This window comes from Nipponia nippon, unplaced genomic scaffold (genome assembly GCF_047370975.1).
Source record: "Nipponia nippon isolate SJK-2023a ecotype South Korea unplaced genomic scaffold, ASM4737097v1 scaffold_3, whole genome shotgun sequence".
In the NCBI taxonomy this organism is placed as follows: domain Eukaryota; kingdom Metazoa; phylum Chordata; class Aves; order Pelecaniformes; family Threskiornithidae; genus Nipponia; species Nipponia nippon.
Genome location: NW_028262347.1, coordinates 82,519,755 through 82,539,554, shown reverse-complemented (window position 1 = coordinate 82,539,554; position 19,800 = coordinate 82,519,755). Strand labels below are relative to the sequence as shown.

The 19,800-nt window shown below is 40.7% G+C and overlaps 1 protein-coding gene across 1 annotated transcript in view; it reads left to right on the top strand.

The window, feature by feature from the left end:
- The first annotated feature begins 2,050 nt into the window (after positions 1-2,050).
- The window catches only part of NTF3 (neurotrophin 3), a 55,067-nt gene continuing 37,317 nt past the window's right edge, over positions 2,051-19,800 (top strand). Inside the window, exon 1 of the mRNA XM_009475370.2 lies at positions 2,051-2,208. Within this exon, the coding sequence (XP_009473645.1) occupies positions 2,191-2,208 (18 nt within the window). The 5' untranslated portion in view covers positions 2,051-2,190. The remainder of the gene's footprint in view (positions 2,209-19,800) is intronic.

Below are 19,800 nucleotides of genomic sequence, written 5' to 3'. Positions count from 1 at the left end.
ACATATTTGGCAAGATTAAGGTGTCACATCTCAAATTACAACGTGTCTGATTGCCCACAGACCCAGACACAAGTACAGGGCAAAACCCCTCAACTTGTGCAAACTGCCTGGCTCTGATATGTTTGTCTCCCATCAGAGGTAGGCAGCCCCTCTGCCTAGGACATTTACTTGTAACCTACTTGTTGTCCTGTTTTTTGCTGGGCTAGCTGCAAATATGAAGTTCCCCAGATAGGGCTGCCTTCAGATGCTTAACTCTTTGCCTACCTCTGGGGGAGCATTCACCAGCCACAGGAAAATTTTCTGTTCCTAGCACTGTTTGTCTACTTCAGGAGATTAAAAGCTGAGTCATATTTTAGGCATTTATCAGGTCTGACTACAGTGCTGGGGCTGAGGTGGACAGGATTTAATTCTGATTCCCTCTTCTTAGTTGAAAAATCTCTAAAAATGTGGAAACTGCATTCAGCCAAATGGGGAAGACAAAAAGGCTCTAGAGCTATTTAAGGTTTCAGTGGTTTTTTGATTGGCAAAGCAGCAAGTTTTAGTAGAAAATTCTTAGGAGGCAACAGTGGAAGATGATTCTTTCCTTCTGCATCTGAGCAGATAGAGGGAATAAGCAACTCAGGCAGAATTCGTGAGACAGATACAATTTGCAGAGTTCAGAGTTCCCTAAATAGGATTATTTTATGGTTGAAAAAAGTCAGATAAAGGACAACCACAACAAACAACACCGACCATGTTTCAATCCACATTTGAAAATATTTCAATAAAACTGTGACAACTATCTAGGTAGATTAAAATGTCTTAAAGAAGATGGTACAATATTTTGACAGCATGAGAGGGCTAACCATCCTTACACAGGGAGGGGAAAGAGGAAAAATTGCTTGGTTAAATAACAAAAGAAAAAACTTCATGAGCTAGTAAAGGAAGTATTCTTTAAGGAAACAATCTGGTGACTCTTAAGATTTGAAGTGTTGTATCATATCTTATATGACCACGTTCTTATGGTTATGACTTGCTCAATTATGCTTGAATCAAATAGAAAAGAAAGATGACTTAAGCATGTAAATTTAGAGGGAGACTTAGAGGCATGCAGCTAAATTTATCAGCCATCTCTGTGAGCAATCACTCTAAATAAAAAGTTTGGAAACCAGTCGCTGCTGGTTGCTGATGAACTTTCCATGTTTTTGGCACTGACCATCCTTTACTTAATGGACTAATCTGCAAATGAAAACAGGAGGAGTATCTGGACACAAATCTGTCCTATGGTCTGTTCTTAACAGTGGATATTTCTCCCAACACTTATTTTTGTGTCATGGGGAGTGACTTGGTTGACAGAAATGCTGACCAAAGAATTAAATTTGTCTAAGATTTGGAAGTAATAAAAAAAAAAAAAAAAAAAGACGAGCCAGCAGCAGAAAGCAGAGGCTTGTGGCATTCTAGTTCTGTGTCTCTATTTCACCTGTTTTACATGTCCTATAATGACTTCTGAATATGGGTAAGAATAGCAACACATGCTGGCAGTTTGACCAAAGGGTATGCGTGTGCATGTGTGTAAGTGTGCATGTGGGAGACAGAGAGAGTATGGGGGAAAGCAGGGGGGGTGGCAGGGGGTGGAATGGATGGACCATATAGAGTACAAATACAGAGACATTCCTGCAATAAAATACTTGTCTTCTGAGAATCGCAGTCCGGAAGAGATGGTTATGATTTAACAAAAGAATTCTCTAAAATGTTCCCTGGTGCTAATACTGTTCTTAATAATATGAAAAGATTTTGCCAGGAAGAGGAATAAAACTGCCAATCAGATTAAAAAAAAAAAAGAAAATAGGCACATGATGGTTTTTTTAGAGCACACAGGGGAAAAAAATGACCTTTATGATGGTTTTGTCATTTTCAAAAAAATGCCTCATTCTCTGAAATTCCCCAACAAGACAAGTTTATTATAAATGGTAGGTAGGGAAAGCAGAGCATGGCAATAAAGGGGTTAATCTGCAGAGCACAGAGCCATCTGGCTGAGCTGGTTTGTTATAATCGAGCAGATTATGTTCACGGGACTCAGAGTTTAAGGCTCCTCTCCCATAGAGCAACTCTGCACAACCCAAGCAGACCAACTTTGGGACTTTGAATGAACATATTTACATCCACCTTTCTCTTCATGTCGACTTTTCTGGAAACATTCACACGGATGCCATGGTTACTCCTACCACGGTAAGGGAAATTTGACGTTTTCTAATAGGGTCCTAAGAGGGCGGGGAGGGGAGGGGGGGGAGAGGGGTCCTTTAAAGAAGTATAATGGGGAGGAGGGGGGGGTCTTGTAAGCAGTAGATCTGTCCCAAATGTTGTTGCCTTTCCCATTGTGCCTCCTCCTTCCCCCACCCCTACTTGCCCTATAGCTTGCTTTAGTCTATGGGTTCCTCTCTCCTCCTGCTCTGCACACTGTTGTTCAGATCCCTGGCAAGAAAACAGCAGAGGAGAAATATGAGGTGCTAAAGGAATCTGATTTAAGAGGCAAAAGTAAAGGAGACTCTTGGTTTTATTTTAAGAGGGAAACCAGCAACTTCGGATATAACAAAAGGGGCTGCAAATCTTGAGCGTGGATTGCAAGAACCAGCCTCAGCATACGTAGCATGCTTGCCCTCAGGGAAAGTTAGAGCCCATGACAAGCAAAGTCAAAATTCCCAATTTCTAGACCTTGCCTGTCTCAGGTAACTAACTTCACTGGAGCTTTCTTTTTTTGTGTGTGCCAGACACTGGAAACCCTATTCATGACCTTTGAATCAATCCCCATTCTCCTCAAACCCAAACACTAAATTCTCTGGGAGGAACTGGAGATCAAAGGATTCCCTGCACATCTGTGTCTACGTGAAAAAGATACACTCACTTTGTGCTAGGATGGCAGGAAAACTATTCTTACGCTGCAATTTTCAGCGTTTGGTAAGTGCCTTCTAGGAATGCAGCACACAACTAATCAACACAGACGCACATATAGAGAGCAAAATAGAAAGCTGTTTCTCATCTAAACAGCTGAAATGCAGCTTAAAGCGTCAGTTACTGGCGAGTCCTTATGGAGACACCAAACTGCTATTAGCCAAGAGGGGAAAAAGTCCTTGAATGGTTTAGATAGTTTTCTGATCAGTTCTTAATCCTTCATTAAAATAAACGGGAAAGCTCTGTGTTGGTCCTATCTCTTGAACTATAAATATGCAGTATCCGGAGAGATGGATATTTTGGATTGAATAGGGCTGCTATGCGCACATTCTCTGGTTTCTATATTGCAAAACCAGTTATTTAGAGATGAGTGTGTGTGTGTGCGAGGGGGGTTGCTTCTCCCCGCCCCCCCCTTTTTAAATAGACAGGGATGTGTGCTATATGGTCCAGTCAATTGTTATGAGCTACAACCTTTCAGAAAGGACTCCTTACTCTTAGACTCATGTGATTTGTTGCATGAGGAGTGTAAATGGTATGTAAAGTTTGCCTTTACATTGTGCCTTCAGGAAAATACCCAGACAAATAGAAGAGACATTCTCAGGCACAGAAATACCTGATCTGTGCAAGCCTGTAAGTGGAGGGGTGGTGCAAGAAACCCCTATAAATAAGATGTAAGAAAAAGGAAAACCTAATAATAATGAAAAGAGAAACTCACTTTGTGGCAAGGCAGACAAAAGCAGCAGAGAATGGAAAAGTGTTCGGCATGGTTCCAGCTGCTTGTAGTAAAAAGACTGGTCTTCGATACATGTGTCAGTACCAGGAGCTCTGTGTGTAAGCATGGTGGGGGAGGAAAACTAGACATGATTGCAGGTGGTGGACACAAAATATGGGAAGAAGAGGAGGTACCAGCAGAGCCAGGAGGGGAGTGCTTTGTGTAGAAGGGTGCTATATGTTGAGGTATACGATACATGTAGGTTTAGGATTTTTTTTTTTCCCCTAGGGAGAGAAGAACTAAATGGTACATAGAAAGTTAGATATAAGGAGTCTGGAGGGAAAGTGTTACATAGAGAAAATAAACTGCTATGTATTAAGTGTTGTGTATCAGGGTAATAAGGGCAGGTGAGCCATGCAAAGGTGGTCAGCTTAAAAGGGGAACTGCTGCAGGTCAACTGGCAAAAGAGGATCTTTGTGGGTGGAAAAAAGTTTAGGAGCTCAGAAAGGGAAGTAACAGTTAAGAGGTATGGGAAAAGGTGCAGACTGGAGGCTGGGTAAGGATATGAAAGAGACATACAAGGATGCTAGGGTCTGCAAGGGGAAGGTAGGGTATGGAGTGGGAGTGAAGGGAGAAAAGTGAAAGCACAGGGCACAAAGGATGTTTGGAGGAGGAAAAAAAATGTGAACTATTGTCTATTTGGAGAAAGGTATGGAAAATAATCAGCTACATGATGCTTGTGGGGGGCGTCTAAAGGAGACACCTTTGATTCTGTCAAGAAATAGATACGAGGATGTATTTGTGAGGAAGGTGTCACAGTATGAAAGGAAAGGCTTGCATGGTGATGGAAACACATACTGAGGAGAGGAATGCGGATGAAAAAATGAGCTGGATGGAGACAGGGTGTGGTGATGGGAAAAGGGTATAGGGACCCATAAAGGTATGTGAGGGGGTAGTTGCTTAGAGAAATTTTAGAGGAGATTGGAAGCCTGCTGGAGTAGTCCTATAGACATGTGCTGCCTGGTTGCAAGGGAGAGACAGAACTGGGGAAAAAAACATGTGAAGGTGCTGTGAGGAAATGCAAGATAATGGAAATCATGGGGGGAGGGTGAACTGTGGCAGGTCTTGAGAAGCATGAGAATGCAAAAAAATGAGGAATGTAGGAGGCATGAGTATGAGATGAAGAGCTGGGCTTTCTGTAAAGATGCCTGGGCAAAAGGTGGCTTAGAGGAGGTATAGGGAAAGAGAGGACAGGGTGGGAGGAAATTGGGGTTTGTATCAGTGTGTAGGCAAACAGAGAAAGTAGTGCAAAGGTGCAGGAGTGGCTTGGCCAGCAGAAAGCAAAGGTGCAGGGGTGGCTTGGCCAGCAGAAACTGCCCTCCTTACTGAGCAGTTGGGATAATGTAGGGGAAGAACAGGCAATATGTTACAGGGGAAGCAGTTGAGGAAAATAATGGAAAGTAAGGAATAATGAGGGGGGCAGGGAGGAGGAGAACACATACTCAAATAAAAAAAGAGTTATTTTCTGTTAAGAGAGACATAACAAATGTGCTTATATCTCTGTGGTAGGTACTAGCTAAGTGAAGCAGCAAGAGGGAATGCAACAAATGTGCTAGCGGAGAAATGACTAAAGATATAAAGGGATGGGAGGGATAACTACCTGGAGGGCCGTATAAGTCACATGGCTGTACTAAGGTCAAAAGTAAAGCGTGAAGTGCATGGGGAGGTGAGTGGAGTTGTTAGGAACCGTAAGGCACGAAGTGGAAGTGAAAGGGAATGACAGTTCATGTTACGAGGGGTGAGAAGCTTATGCAGGTTGACATGGTATGTAAGCGAGGAAAGTACCTGCCAGTTTGTGCCTGGTTGTAAGGGCTGTGGAAGGGAAGGTGAAGAGAGTGAAAAATTGTGTCTGATAAAAGAGATTTGTGCATACAGCATGCTCAAAGTAAATGAGGGAAGTACAGGTAAGGATTGCAGACCTGGGTGTGGGGCCTGAGAGAAAGAAAACAGCTTATGGGGGAGGGAATAGTGATGAGGAGTGGGAAAAAGTTTATGACAGCTTAAGCGATCTGTCATTATCTGCCTCTTAGTTTAAGGGAAGCTGTCTAAGTGTGCAAGGGGCCATACATGCATGCATAGCAGCACGAGAGCATGTTGGGAGTTAAGTCCAAGGGGAGAGCAAGTAGGAGGCACAGGTAAATGCACACAGTCAGTGATGATAGGTGCACAGATATATGAGATGCTGGTTTTGTGTGCGGGTCAGTGACAGATGTGTTCAGTCAATGTTGTGCTTATGTGACTGGCAGAGTTGTAGAGGGAGGCATGTGATGAGAATGACCCAGCCAGTCTGTAGGAAGAAGCTGAAAGCAGTGAGAGGCATGTAAGAGTACTGGGTTGCTGTAAGGGACATATGTCTGTGTGGAAGTTACAAACATGCACCCAGGAAGCTGTGCTAATGTGTAAGATGACTATTGGAGACTGAGTGAGGAATCACGTGTCCACTGCATTTGTGGCACAACTCTCTGTGTTGAAATAAGTTATGTAAGACACACAACAGAATTAAGTTTTGCGAGTGCTAAGAAGCAATGTTTGCATTGAGAAGGAGGGTAGGGAAAGATGACTAACTGAGAAAATGCTTTGGTGCGTGGGTAGCAATAGGACCGAACGTGTGCTAGATGTGCTTGCCTTCTGCATGACGTGCACAGCAGGCAGACTCTCCTTTAGAGATTCTGCAGGCTTTTTCTAAAGAATTAGTGAATAATTGTGAGAAAATCCCAGGATGTCCAACTAAAATATTTACACCAGCTTCATATGGAGGCATATCAATGCACCTTATTTTCATGCCTTAAAACTTCAGTATACTATTGTTGGCACAAAATGGCGAAGAGTTTTCTCCAGAACTAGTTAACAGGGCTACTAGGTAGTTAACAGGGCTGTTGGATGAACAGCCATTGGGTTGAAGTACACATAGGGAGTACAGATGTCAGTCAAAGGAAACAAGAAAGAACTAGCTTTCTCCATGGCTTGAAGCAGTACTGGAGTAATGTGCAGCTGGTTGAAGGCTGAAAACATAGGATACATCTTGTGTGTGAGAGAAACACTAAGAACATCTTTCCCTTCAAAACCATCACATATATTGACAAAATCTGTTCTTCAGATCTGTTCTACAAACATTTTCAAATTGCCCGGCTTGCCTAGGGCTTCAGTATCTTCTTAAGAACTGTCCTACACTGGGTAGGAAAGTGCTCATTTCCATCCATAGCTGATCATAAGATTGTGAGTAATCCTGTGAGACTTGCACTGGCAGAAGACATTCTGATCACACCAAAGCACTAGGCTTGATAGCTGAAGCCTCTGGACCCAGAGCTTATGTAGCATCAGCCACATGAAAGTTCGTGGATCTCTTTATGGTTTATTCCAGGGATCAATTCCTGCCAAAAAAATAGGTAACCTGTAAAATACTTAGCTAATAGGCAGTTAGTGCTTGTGCAGCCATGGGCTGTGTTGGGAACCCATTGTCCCACTTTATGCACTGGTTTCCCACTGCAGAGTCCAGTTCAAGCTCTCTAGCCTGATAATTTTTCCTGGTGGTGCTTGGAGCTGGCTGTAGTCAGCAGAAAGCCTCTTTCTCCTCTGGTGTTGATGAGCTTCCCACCAAGGCAGGTTGTGGGCAGTGGGGACAGTGAAGCGGTTGTCCATGAGGGGGAGACGCATGACCGCAGCCAGTGGTCCCGGCCACTGGGATTCAGCTGGGCTGAAACCACAGACCACAGCCTGCTCAGCCCACTGCGACCAGCGTAGCCCAGGGTAATGCCCTGGCTTCCAACCGCTCTGCTTCCTCCCCACCTAACCGCTGAGAAAATAAAAAGTAAACAATGGCATCAACCTGCCAGCTGGCCCGGAAAAGAGAAAAGGATTGATGGGTACAATTAGTGCTGGATTGTTGCAGGAAGGGGTTGAAAGCATGAGCAACCAAGCTGTGTTCGACTGTGAAGAACATGGGGTATTTTTGCCCGCCTGGACTCCTTTGTAGCCATGACACAGCCAGAGAAATGTGTTTGGAAAGGCTGGAACATCTGGGCATCCCTGCAGATGTTTGCTGGTGTGGGGCCATGTGTGTGTCTTCTCGTGGTGACTAGGAGCAGACAGTGGAAAGAGGCGGCGTGTGAGTAGGGATGACAGAGGTGGATGGCAGCTGTTTCTGTGTGGGAGACAGCCATCCCTGTTCGTACATCTGTTGGTGGGGGATGTGGGAATAAGTTGCTTTCTGAGGGGACAGATGGGATGTGCGTGTGAAGAAAGAAGTAGTAAGGGTGGCTATGGAGTAGTTTCAAGGTTGTGAAATGAGTGCTAGAGGAAATACACAGAGCTATGTTACTGATTGTATCATGAGTCTTAAGTCCATAGGGGAAGGGGACTACTCCACAGAAAGCCTCAAGAAAGGTTATACTTCCCAAGGAATTAAAAGAAAAACACTCCAAGCATCCATTTCAGTTAAGACTCTCCTCTCCTTCACATGATACAAGCATCTTGCTGCATGAGCAAGCTAAGCAAGGTGGCTCTTTCCTTCAGGGCAACAAGCATTTGGAAAGATCAGAACAAGACCGTTTACTCCTCCCTCTCTTATCTTTCTCTGCCTCTCTCTGCTCTCCACCTCTTCACACACATGCAAAATGGTCTTTCCCAATTTGTCTTTTACATTTGTGTTTGAAATTTCCGTCTGTGGAAATGTGTGATGAAGATATGTGTGAATGAGGACACTGGTGTGTTGGGGACGGTTGTGTGTCTGTACGTGTTGAAACAAAGTTCATTGGTAGTCATCTGGAGCTCAGAGAAGTAACCTGTTGGTTGCATTTCCATGCACATGGAAAGGATAACAGGTAATTCCATGATTCCATCAGGCAGTGCTGGGAAACTGGCGTGCATGACTCATTGCCACTCTGTACTTTAGAGGGAGTCGCTGCCCGCCTAGCCTTGTAAATATACAGATTCCATAGAACAAGCTCCATTTGTGTTATCTATTACAAACCTGTACCAGAGGTGATGAAAACATTCTTGGAGGATTGCATCCTACAGGGTTAGATTTGCAGTACTCCTCCAACATTTTCTGTGCTTCAGTTGTACATGTTGCCCATAATGGAACCACATCAATAAATGTGTTTCTTCTCAGTTGCTCCTTCACACCTTCCAGCAATAAATTCCTTTATTTGGGGTTTGTCCCTGCTATAGATTTTGCATGTTTTATCTTACATTAGCTCATTACATGAGTTAGCATGTGAGAAAGTGTTAATCTACTTAACTCAGAAATACTTATTTCTACACTATGCCCTACAAAAATTCACCCACATTTGCCAGAAGTCTAAATCGATATTGTCAGAGGTAACCGGCAGTTAACTGGTGAGTTACAGAAGGAAGAAAAATGTTGTACTCTATGTGAATGTTTAAAGGCTCGTCTACACTCAGAAGTGAATTCAGGTTGTGAGTGTGAAATTTAAGCCCAACAGGTGCTTCTCAATAACTCTGTAGTTAGACAAGTTCTAAGATAGCATCCTCTCCTGTGGCTTCTGCCTCAGCCAGGAGGTGAACAAACACACTCACAAGACGAAAGCAGCTTTTCTCCTCTTGAGAAAAGGGATTTGGTCAGCATTCAGTTTCTGCTCCAAACCAAGATCAGATGTTATGGCTTTTAGCTATCAAATACAGACCTCATAAATCCAGTGGAGACATTTAACCAGTTTTCCCAGTATGCTGTATTTGAGGTAAACATGTAGTCCCACTAGATGCTGAGATCTGTGATGAGCTTTGTTTCAGGAATACTAATGACAATGATAAAATCAATGTCTTAGGGGAATAAAATAGACAAAGTATAGTCAGCTGAGTCAAAAAAAAATGCTCCTTAGATGCAAAGGCTACAGCAGAAATATCTAAGAAATGCTTTGGAATAATGTGGAAATGTGTCTCTGTGTGTCCTCTCTCTACCATTCCCCACACTTTCCTACTCAATCCTAGCACATAAGCTGTATGCACAAAACCAAACTGCAAGGTAGCAGCAAAAATAAAGTCGAGTAACACCACCTTAGCAAAAGAGAAACTTTACCATTCTCTGGATTAGGTAACAAAAACATGGACATTAAGAGGGATGTGACATTTCATGTGCTGGGGGTCTTTCCTGGATTTGTTCATTCAGAAGTTAGAAAATATTTATTGAGTTCATTGTTTTCAGCTCCTGTGATAAGTACAAAACTATTTCCTCCAATCATTTCTCAAACAATTTGCACAGTCTTATTTTACATGACTGACTTACTAAATGGATGATGCAGATAACTCCATGGGCTAAGTTTTCTTTGCTGTTTATCAATATTTGCATGTTCTCTCACTTAGATCCCCCAACATCTTGAGCAACTTTCCTTTCTTTTTGCTGTTTACTAAATATACTCCTCAAATACTTGACACAAGCTGTTCTTCTTTGTTTAATCCCATTCTTTTGTCTTACAGAGTGCATATAATTTTTTTCTTTCTTTAAGCCTTTTTTTTTTTTTTTAATCATGCTTTTTTCAGTTTTCTGACTTCCCTCCCTTTCATCCACATCTTTGTGGCACTACAACATCCAGGAGTAAAGGTGACATTCCAAAATCAGGATGACCTCTTTCATCTCTTTTTCTGATACCACCTTGCATTAGTATGTGCCTTCTGTAATTATACTGACTTTTTGTACTCTCTAATTCTCTCTTCTCTTTCTCCCTTCTGCTGTAAAAGAACCTCTGTGTAATAAACCCAGCACTAATTTATTGTTTAAATCATGGCTAGCTAATTTTCAATATTATCCCTTTCCAACTTCCTCCCTGACATTTAATATAGTTGCTTTGAATTGATTTTCCCTAGACCTATTATCTTGGCCATTTCCACTCTGAGTCTCTTATTTTCTGCCTATTTTTCTAATCACTCTCTGTCCTTCTAGATAACAATTTTTTTTCTATCCTTTCCATCCTTGCTATCCATTTGCAACCCATTTCTTCTCTACTGTTTTATTTTTCTGCATCTACACCCCTTAATGCTTTCAGACTGCTCAATGACACAACTGAAAAGAGTGATAGGTCACCAGACACTATACAGGCCTTGACAGTCATCATTTACCAGCATCTTGTTTTATGGCTTATATCTGGTTTTCAGACCAGGTTTGTTTTACAGAGTAGACGGGAGACACATATAAGCTGAATGTACGTATGTGTGGGGATAATGCATGCATGCGTGTGAATGGAAGATGAGGGGTCAATATGTGACTGTGCTGTGAGAACACTGCATCTTATTTCTTTGTCCTCCTCATTCTGGCCTTCCTAGCACTGTCCTTGCCCTCCCTTTAGGCCATGTAAGACTGCTATATAATCGCTCTTTGTTGCATTGACCAACTTATTGTCCCTCTTGGAATTTTTCTACAAACTTCTGCTGCTTTCCCATCAGGGAGTCAGGCATCTTGTCATCACACCAGCATGCTGAGTAACTCCTTCTCCACCTCAGCTCTGCCACTCACACAAGCAGTATCTGTTCACGGGCTGGGCTCCCTCATGGTGCTCCCACCTCATCCTTCCTGACCACCATGGACCCCACCCACTTGCCCTCTACTCTCAGTTCTCTTAAGCACCTAATTCTTTTGTAACACAGGGAAAACAGCTGACTTACTTACTTAGACTGGAAGAAGCGAGATCCTTCAAGACTTTGGACTAAATATACTTCTCTTTCAAAAAAAATAAGGAATAGAAAAGGGATGAGGAATGCACGTTATTAAAATATCTCCTGTTCACAGGGGCTACCTAGCAGCTTCTTCAGACATATGCAAAGTTGAAAGCAGCTGTAAGTAAAAACTCCTTGGTATCAGTACCAATGAGGGCTATCAAATTTTTTGAACCTGATGGCCCTAAGGCCAGATAGAAGGATTTTCAAAAACAGAGTTGACACTTCTTTTCAGAAGTGAATTGAAGCTTTAGCATGGATGATAATAGAAAGACAATTAATCCAATGCTATGAGAATCTGAAAGTCCTACAAACTAGACCTCCTTTAAATATTCTCAGCATTGTAAATAAGAATATGAATACTTATACTTTACAAGTCTGTGTGTTAAAGAAGAGTCACCTTTTCTGCTTGGGTGTGTGTGGTGAGTATCACTATCTGCCAAACACATCCTTCAGTTCTTCTGTGTGGCACCTGCACACAAAGCAGCCTAAAGGAAGCAGGCTTTGCATGCCAGTGCTTGATGTCGTATCCTGGCCCTGCTTTATTTATTAGTATAGGTGGCACCTGAAAGTCAGCCCTGGAGAGACTGTGTGCTGGTGGTGTAGAGTGGCTGTTATAGTCTGGCTGCTTCTGTTAGCAGGCATGATTTGCAACAGACAATTTTACGTACTAAAACTCTTTCTGAGAGATGGCAAATATCTCATCATATCAGAACACCTTTAGGAAGTATTGCCTTAGTATGTCTTTCCTCCTGGATAGGCTCTATATGTACTTAGAAAAAATGTTGAATCAATTTATTAATACAGAAGCTATTCATGAAGCAATCTGGACAGAGACTTCATTTTTCTGATGAGAGGTTGCATTTTCATATTCAGACTGCCTTTATAAGGTTGAAACACTCAAGAACAATGTTTAGCTTTTGTGTTGAAAGAGTAACAATTACAGGCTCTGAGAAAAGTAAAACAATCTAAATACTACTACAAGATGAGTTTGGTATTTTTTTATTTGTCTTTTTTAACAAAACAAAACAAAAATGAACAAAAGCTTCATGGAGTTAAACCTTGCCCTGGGAAGCTAAAGCTGCTTTTCACATCTGTTAGGATAGGGAGTGGTCTCCCTTGAAAGAGTTTGCATTTTGAGGAAACAGTTCTGGTTTTAAAGTCCAGTGAAATATTCTGATTTTTCTCATTTTTTTTCTGTCTTTCCTCTACTAGAAAATCTTCCTGTTCCTTTTGCTCTTTTCTCATAGTTTGTTCTCATTTGCCTCATTCCTCTGAAATAAAAGCTGCTGACTTTTCAGTGTTTGCTGTCCTTTGAACCACCATTAAGCAAATCTGATTGGTTTAGTTGTTCTTTGGTGGGTTCCTTTGTTTACTTCAGTCTTTCTCTGTGTCTCTGGTTCAGATTGTGGCTTTACTGACTCAGCTGCTGATGACAGGTTTGACACCAGTACCTCCTCTGAACTCAATGCATTTATTTCTGATTTACACAGAAGTGGGAGACCCCAGCTGAGCAAACGTGGAAATCCACCTGATTGCAGGCCAAATTCTGACCTCAGTTGCACCCAGGCAATCCTACTAGAATTAGTGAGACTGTAACCAAACCTTAAATTTGAGTCTTGGTGTTTGTTTTTTTTTTAAACCACGGATGCACATCCAAAGCATTTTAGTATGTTGAATCATAGAAATAGGAGAAGGGAAGAGAATATGTCTATATTAGATGACTGGTATACTTGATTGGAAAAATTGTAGCAAATCCATTTCTTTGCTGGAATTTGCCAGTTCCTCAGAAACAAAACATTCCCCTGTTTGTTCTACTAAATCCAGCTAAGTCACCCTGAATACCAAAGTTTAAATACCTGGCAGGCTTCCCCCTTGCTCAAAACCCTGTCTCCTTTTTGACCCATCTGTTCGCTGCTAGAGATACCAGCCATCCACAGACCAGGAAACTGGTACTTGCAGCTATAAGGACAAAGCCAGTGAAGCCTGTTGGCCTGGAGCAATCCAGGGCATGATACCATCCCCTCACAGGGCACTCTGAAAGCTGCTGGGCTTGGGAGGTCAAGAGGAATTCCTCGGAACTGGAGAACTAAAACCAACAAAATTGATCTCCTAGTACGGTCTAATATCTCCTAATATGGTCTATGGTCCTAAGTTGCCAGCCAGCCAGATAGCATGTTCTTCAAAGCTCTGTCATATCTAATTTTAAATTCACCAAGTGACGGTGCTTCCATCACTCCACTTAAAATCTTCATACCATCCCCCTTCCAACCTGAGTGCCACTCATCACTTCAGTATTGAGTGCTTTTTCATGTAAAAGTTGTTAGCAACAACACAGTCCTGGGTGGCAGTAGGACAGCTGGCAAGAGATGTTTTTAGAGTAGAGGTTTGGCTTAGATTTTATTTTTTCATTAGTTAACTACTAGTGGTCATTTTTTATGACAGTATTCTTCAAGGAAGAAGTGAAAATAAACGGGATCAGTGTTAAAAATAACAGAAATATTTTAATAAATAATCTGTTCTTGGAGAACAGCTCTTTTTCAAGAGAAAGGCTTAGCAGCATCTCCCAAAGATAACTGAGGTATGTGTATAGCCTGGCAGAAACCTGAACAGAGATCCAGAAAGTAACTTTATACAAATTGGCATGCCTACACAATACAGCACCTTGCTCAAGGAGAGTCTCCTGATCCTCCAAAACTTCACCAGGACAACTAGCCTTATTTCTGCTTGGATGGCATTGCAAACCTCTCCTGAAACAAATTGTCCAAAGACACTGTAGATTGGTGTTAAGACATCCATGTGCAAAGAGGCTCAGGTGGAGTGGAAGACACAGCACTATATGAGCCAGCGCCCTGCAGTGCCAGCAGCGCGAGCACAGGCTGTGCCACAAAGACAGTCACTTGCTCTCAGCCACTCAGCAAACATGCTGAGGCTTCTCTCAGGTATTCAGACTGTTTGGTGGGGCACGTGAACTAAGCTACAGCTTTTTTCCAGTTCCCTCCAGACAATACGCTCTTTTAGGGTGACTGGAGTCAGAAATCTTCTTGGTCCTCTCAGGGAACTCTGCCAAACCATTGGCAAGAGAAAGGTACGGACAGCTTCTTGCTATTTAAGATATTCAAATGTGTGCACACATGGGTACCACAGCCTTCCTTCAGCCAGGTCCATAAATTCGATTATTTTAATTTTTATTCATAAATATCCCTAGAGACTTGTTTATTCTAATTGCTTTCTGAATTTTCTCCAGATTAACTGATATTTTTTAGCAACACATGGAAACTTACAGACTACAAAGTAGCATCCAAAATTACTTCCTGGTTACCTGGCAGATTTCCATTGATGGATTTCACTTTGTTTTCTTCTGTATTTTCCTGTCCATCAGCTTCTATCATCCTCCTGCTGAATTTTCTTGAATAGTCAGTTGCTAGCTCTGGAGATAACTAGCTTAACAGAAACCTAATTCTGACCCCACTTACATGGAAGGAGCCTAATGGACCCCCAGGGAATAAGTTTGAGACAGTGAAAATTTAGACCAAAGTCAAGACCTGAGAACTCAACAGAGAAACTATTGAAAATAACCAGGGAAATGAGAGTGGTTGTTTCTGCATAAAAAGTTTTCTTAATGTAGAAACAGTTTTCCAAATCTGAACTAGCAAAATTCCATCTGAAATTCTGCTCTGACCTGTTTACTGCTAGATGGCATCAAATGTTATCTAATCACAAGTCTGATAACATTATTGTTTGTTTGCTTGGTTGCTTGTTTTGTTTACTCTTTTTGCAAGTATGTGCTGATGTGATGACTCCGGCTCTTTCAATTTTTCCATCTGTGGATTTCATCCAGATGAATTATCTCAGGCAAACCTGAAAAATGAAACCCGGCATTTTATCTTTGATCTAAGGCAAATAATCGTAGGTGCCATCAGCAGCCTTCCACAGGAACGTGGTCCAGAATAACAGACTTGAAAAGAATCTCAAAGATCCTTCTAAAAGCCATGAAATGTTTTAACGATTTCATTTTTTCCTTCCTTTTTCTTACTGAAAAGGAACAGATGGGAACAGAAGTAAACTCTGCCATCTGGAAAGATGGAAAGATTAGTATGAAAAGGGCCAGGTGTCAAGTTTGTTCAGCACCAGCCCATCTTTGCCAGTTATCAACATCAAAACCTAGTCTCAACAAGGGCTAAATTACACTAAAGATAAATGGTTTTGGAAAGCCATTTTTTTCAGTATCTTTCTGTCATCTAATTGTTCAACTGTCTTGAAAACTACAGTTATAGACGGAAACACAAAAGATATTAATTTGAAATTTTCTCTCTTATATCACAGGAAATTCTGTGCCATGGTTTTTCCTACACTACATTTAACACTGCAGTCTGGATTCCAGTTAAAGTCCATTAGCTCTGTCATAATCTTTTAACATTATGCTAATTAAAATTTATTTATGGGTAATTTGGACCTTGTTCTTATAACAATTTGAAACAGAAATATAGCACCTGTATATCTTCCTTGAGTGGGAAATCAGAAGCCTAAAATCCATCATAGCTCTCTTCAGTCTCCTAACGGTGTCTGATCCACTGACTTTTCTGCTTTAGATATTGGAAATTACATGTGTATATGTAATACATATATAATATAATATATAATAATATACATATATAATATATATGTATATATGTGCACTGACGGTACATAGAACAAGACTGAAGATGTCCTGTTCCCTATCTGAGTAGATTTTCTATTTGTTTTTTACATTAGAATTATGAGAATTCACAATGCCTTTAGTTTTAATCTTATGATTACATAAGTGCGTATTCTTGCTTTAAACTTTCCACTGAAGGACATTTGATCAAATAATACACCTTCTCCACACTAAACGAGACTGGTAATACAGACCCCCAAAAATATATTTTGCCCCAGAATACACAAACAACCTGTGCCAACCTTGGACCATAGATCTAAGTTCTGCGAAATCACCATTATTGGTGGTGTGAATTTCATCTTTTAAAGCTTTTTTGTTTGTGTTTTGATCTTCCTACACTCCTTTGAGGTAAACATATTGTATCTCTGTCTCACATCTTCCACTTGTACGTACAGTATCTCTTAACTTAAATTTAGGGACAACCTTGGAGTAAAACACCATCACGTAACACCGTAACATTCCTTGATGCTTTTCCATCATTTCAAGTTTCACTTATACTTCTGCACAAAAGCAAAATGTACAAGTCAGAAAGTTTTAATTTGGATTCAAGGTAATGTTCCAGCTAATATATATAGAAAGCTATTCAACAGTTCCAACCAATACTTCTTCTTTTCTTCAACCATGCAGAATGCATGCACACTAAGTTTCTTGGTAAATATTCTCAGCCCTGATTTGCCATCTTTTGCAGAACAATTTTGCTTCTTAGTTGCAAAACAATTTTTTCCAAAAGTGGAGCTGGATAAGCCAGTACTTTTTTCCATGCATAATGCAATCCTTTATGCTTCTTTTACAAGTTGGCTCTATTTGTCTTTTGTCAATTTTTGCTTGTAGTCCTCAATTTTCTCCTGTGCCTGCATGTTCCTATGGGTTTGTGGTTTGGTAACTCAGTCAGCTGTGGCCTTCTCTTGCTTTCCCTCCAAAAAATGCAATTTGTTTTGTTTCTGCTGTGCAGCCTGGCAATTTTTCATAGTCTTTCCCCGCCCCCCCCCCCCCCCCCATATACCTCAGGAGTTTGTAATATTTTTTTTTCTCAGGTTGATGCCTCTGTGCCCCATCACCATCTGAGCAGATAGGGTCCACAAGCTCCCCTGAAATTGCTTGTTTGATTGAAAAAGTCTCAAATATGTTTGTAAAAAAGTTTTGTCCCCATTTTTTTTTCTTTATATGATGCTGATACCTTTCAAAATTTCTTTACCACAGTCTGGTAACTGTCTTGCTCTTCCTCCCTTAATGCCATGGTATGAAGCAAATCTAGGACCTCTGACCAAGCCCCCAAGACATAAAAGACATAATTATTGTTGCTCATGTTCTTTTTCAATAGCATTCCTTACCTTTGTGAGAAGACAAATTCTTGTTTGAATCTCTTCTTCTTGACTTCAGGAAAGATTAGGCTTTTTGAGGACCTTTGGCATCTCTATTTTCTCAGTCATCATCTTCTTTGTGCTCTTGATACTCTACATACACTCTTCTTTTTCTCATTTTTCTCCTGCTACAAAGCACTGTGACTTGATGGTGATCAGACAGAACTCAGACGGAAAAAGGAATTAAAGGAAAAGGCATCTTCTCATCCTTCTCTCAGAAAGGCAGAAATTTAAACTAGCTTTTAATGGTTAAAATCAATATTTTTGAAACTGTTTAGAGGCACAGAAAAAGACTGGCTGCACCAGGCTTCCAAACTACATCTCCACTAGTGCACCATATAAGCCTACAGTCATGATTCACCTCAACAGTTTGATCTGAGAGACTTTACGAAGCCAGCTGTTGGAGATGTTATCCCTCAGGGGGCTCAGCCCAGAGGAAGACCCATGTCTGTGAATAAAATTGCTACAATATAAAGTTGTACACAGAGAATTGCTGTGTGATTTGCTATTGAGTTTAGGGAAACAATATGTGTTGAGTTTGTTAAGAAAATATAAAGGAAATATCACATTTGATGCAAATCACATGGAGTGAAAGGTTTACTGTTAGCATTTAAGGTTTAATGGTGAAAATTAGAAAAATATTGCCAAATCATAAATATCTGATGGAGAACATAAATTGTACAGACAGAATGTTTTACATGAGCACAATGAGAAATTTTCAGCCAGTTCTATTTCTAGTATTGCTGAACACACCTGGCTACCAAGCCTTAACCCTTAGTGCACAGTTTTCAGTCTGTATTAATCTACAATTTGATTTGAGAGAAACAGGCAAAACCACACTGCATCATTGCCATGCAGTGTGGTTTTATGACTGCAAACAGATTCTCTGCTATATCTGGTTCTAGTTGTGGAGGAAAGTCAATGAGCTTCTCAACATCAGAATCATAATCTTATCTCCTATGAATGTCACCTGTGCTATTTTCTTTGGTGATGCAGGGCAGAAAATAGAGGGGATGGAAAATTCCCCCCTCTTGTTGCTCTTGCATTGAAGAGTGCTGGCATCAACCATATTACCACTGTGTTATCTCAACATATTTAGAACACGTGGAGACAATCTGGTGGTGAAAACAGCAATGACTGATCTAAATTAGTGTTTACCTCATTGTTGGCACTGCTAGAATCACTTTCCCTCTCCCCTATGTTAGGGCTTTTTTGTGCTTTTCAAGAAAATCAGCTTCTTTCTGAGAGATTGAACTGCCTCTGGAATCACTGATGCCATTTCAGTATAAAGTGCAAGCACAAAGCCAAAGCAAATGTCTGCCAATTTTGACCCTTAAATGTTGCTTTCAGTTAAAATCGAAACAGTTAACAGTAAGGTTATTTTAATTCTTCCTTTTTCTTTTTTTTTTCTTTTTTTTTTTTTTTTGAGGGAAAGGCTGTGAACATTGTCATAAGATTAATGGTTCATATTAACAGCACACTGGTGCAACATCACAATTTGTATCAGATATCCTAAAAGCACAGTTCTAAGAATGAATATTAAAAAAATGCCACTTTCATAATTCCTCTCCAACTGATTGGGTGTTCCCAATTATGATTCTTTCTTTAACTCATTTATAACTTCCTTTATTTATTGGCAGAATGAAATTTTAAAGAGAGTACCTCCTGCATTTATAAGGCTGATTGCAATAATGTTTTTTAGCAGACATGGCTCCTCCTGGTACTCCCATCTTTGTTTCCTTCTCAGCCATTTCCACATTTCATTTATGCCCCTAATTTCATATTTCATCTAAGACTGCAAGTAGGTGAAAGATTTTATGTATGCAGATGCCTCATCATGTAGAAGGTTTCAAACTCAGTGTCCCACTGCAACATATATTAGAGAAGAGGAATTTGCGGTTAGGAAAGAAAGCTGCAAAATTTAGACTATGTCTCACTGATAAAAACAAAGAAACGCCCTTTGCAAAATGATTCTCACCAATTATAGGGAAAGACACCTCTCAGGAGCACAGGCTTGATACTTCCAGCTGTCCTGAATTAAATTATATTTAAATCTGTATTCTGAATACATGACCTTGATGTTATTCAACAGCTTTCAAAACAGAAGACATGTAAGACTTCATCAGATGATGATTTAAGTGTTTTTGTTTACTTGCCTTCTTGTTTCATGAAAGGCTTTAAGTAACTCTGACCCTTGCTATCTTCCCTCCTAGATGTCATCATTCATAGAAATTTAGTATAATGGTTATGTCTTCACTACAGAATTAGAATAATTTATCCACAATCAAAATTGTGTCAACTTTTCTTCAGACTTGTTCTTGGCAATATCTAATTCCCATAGAGTCAAAGTTCTTGTTCATGCAAAAAAAACC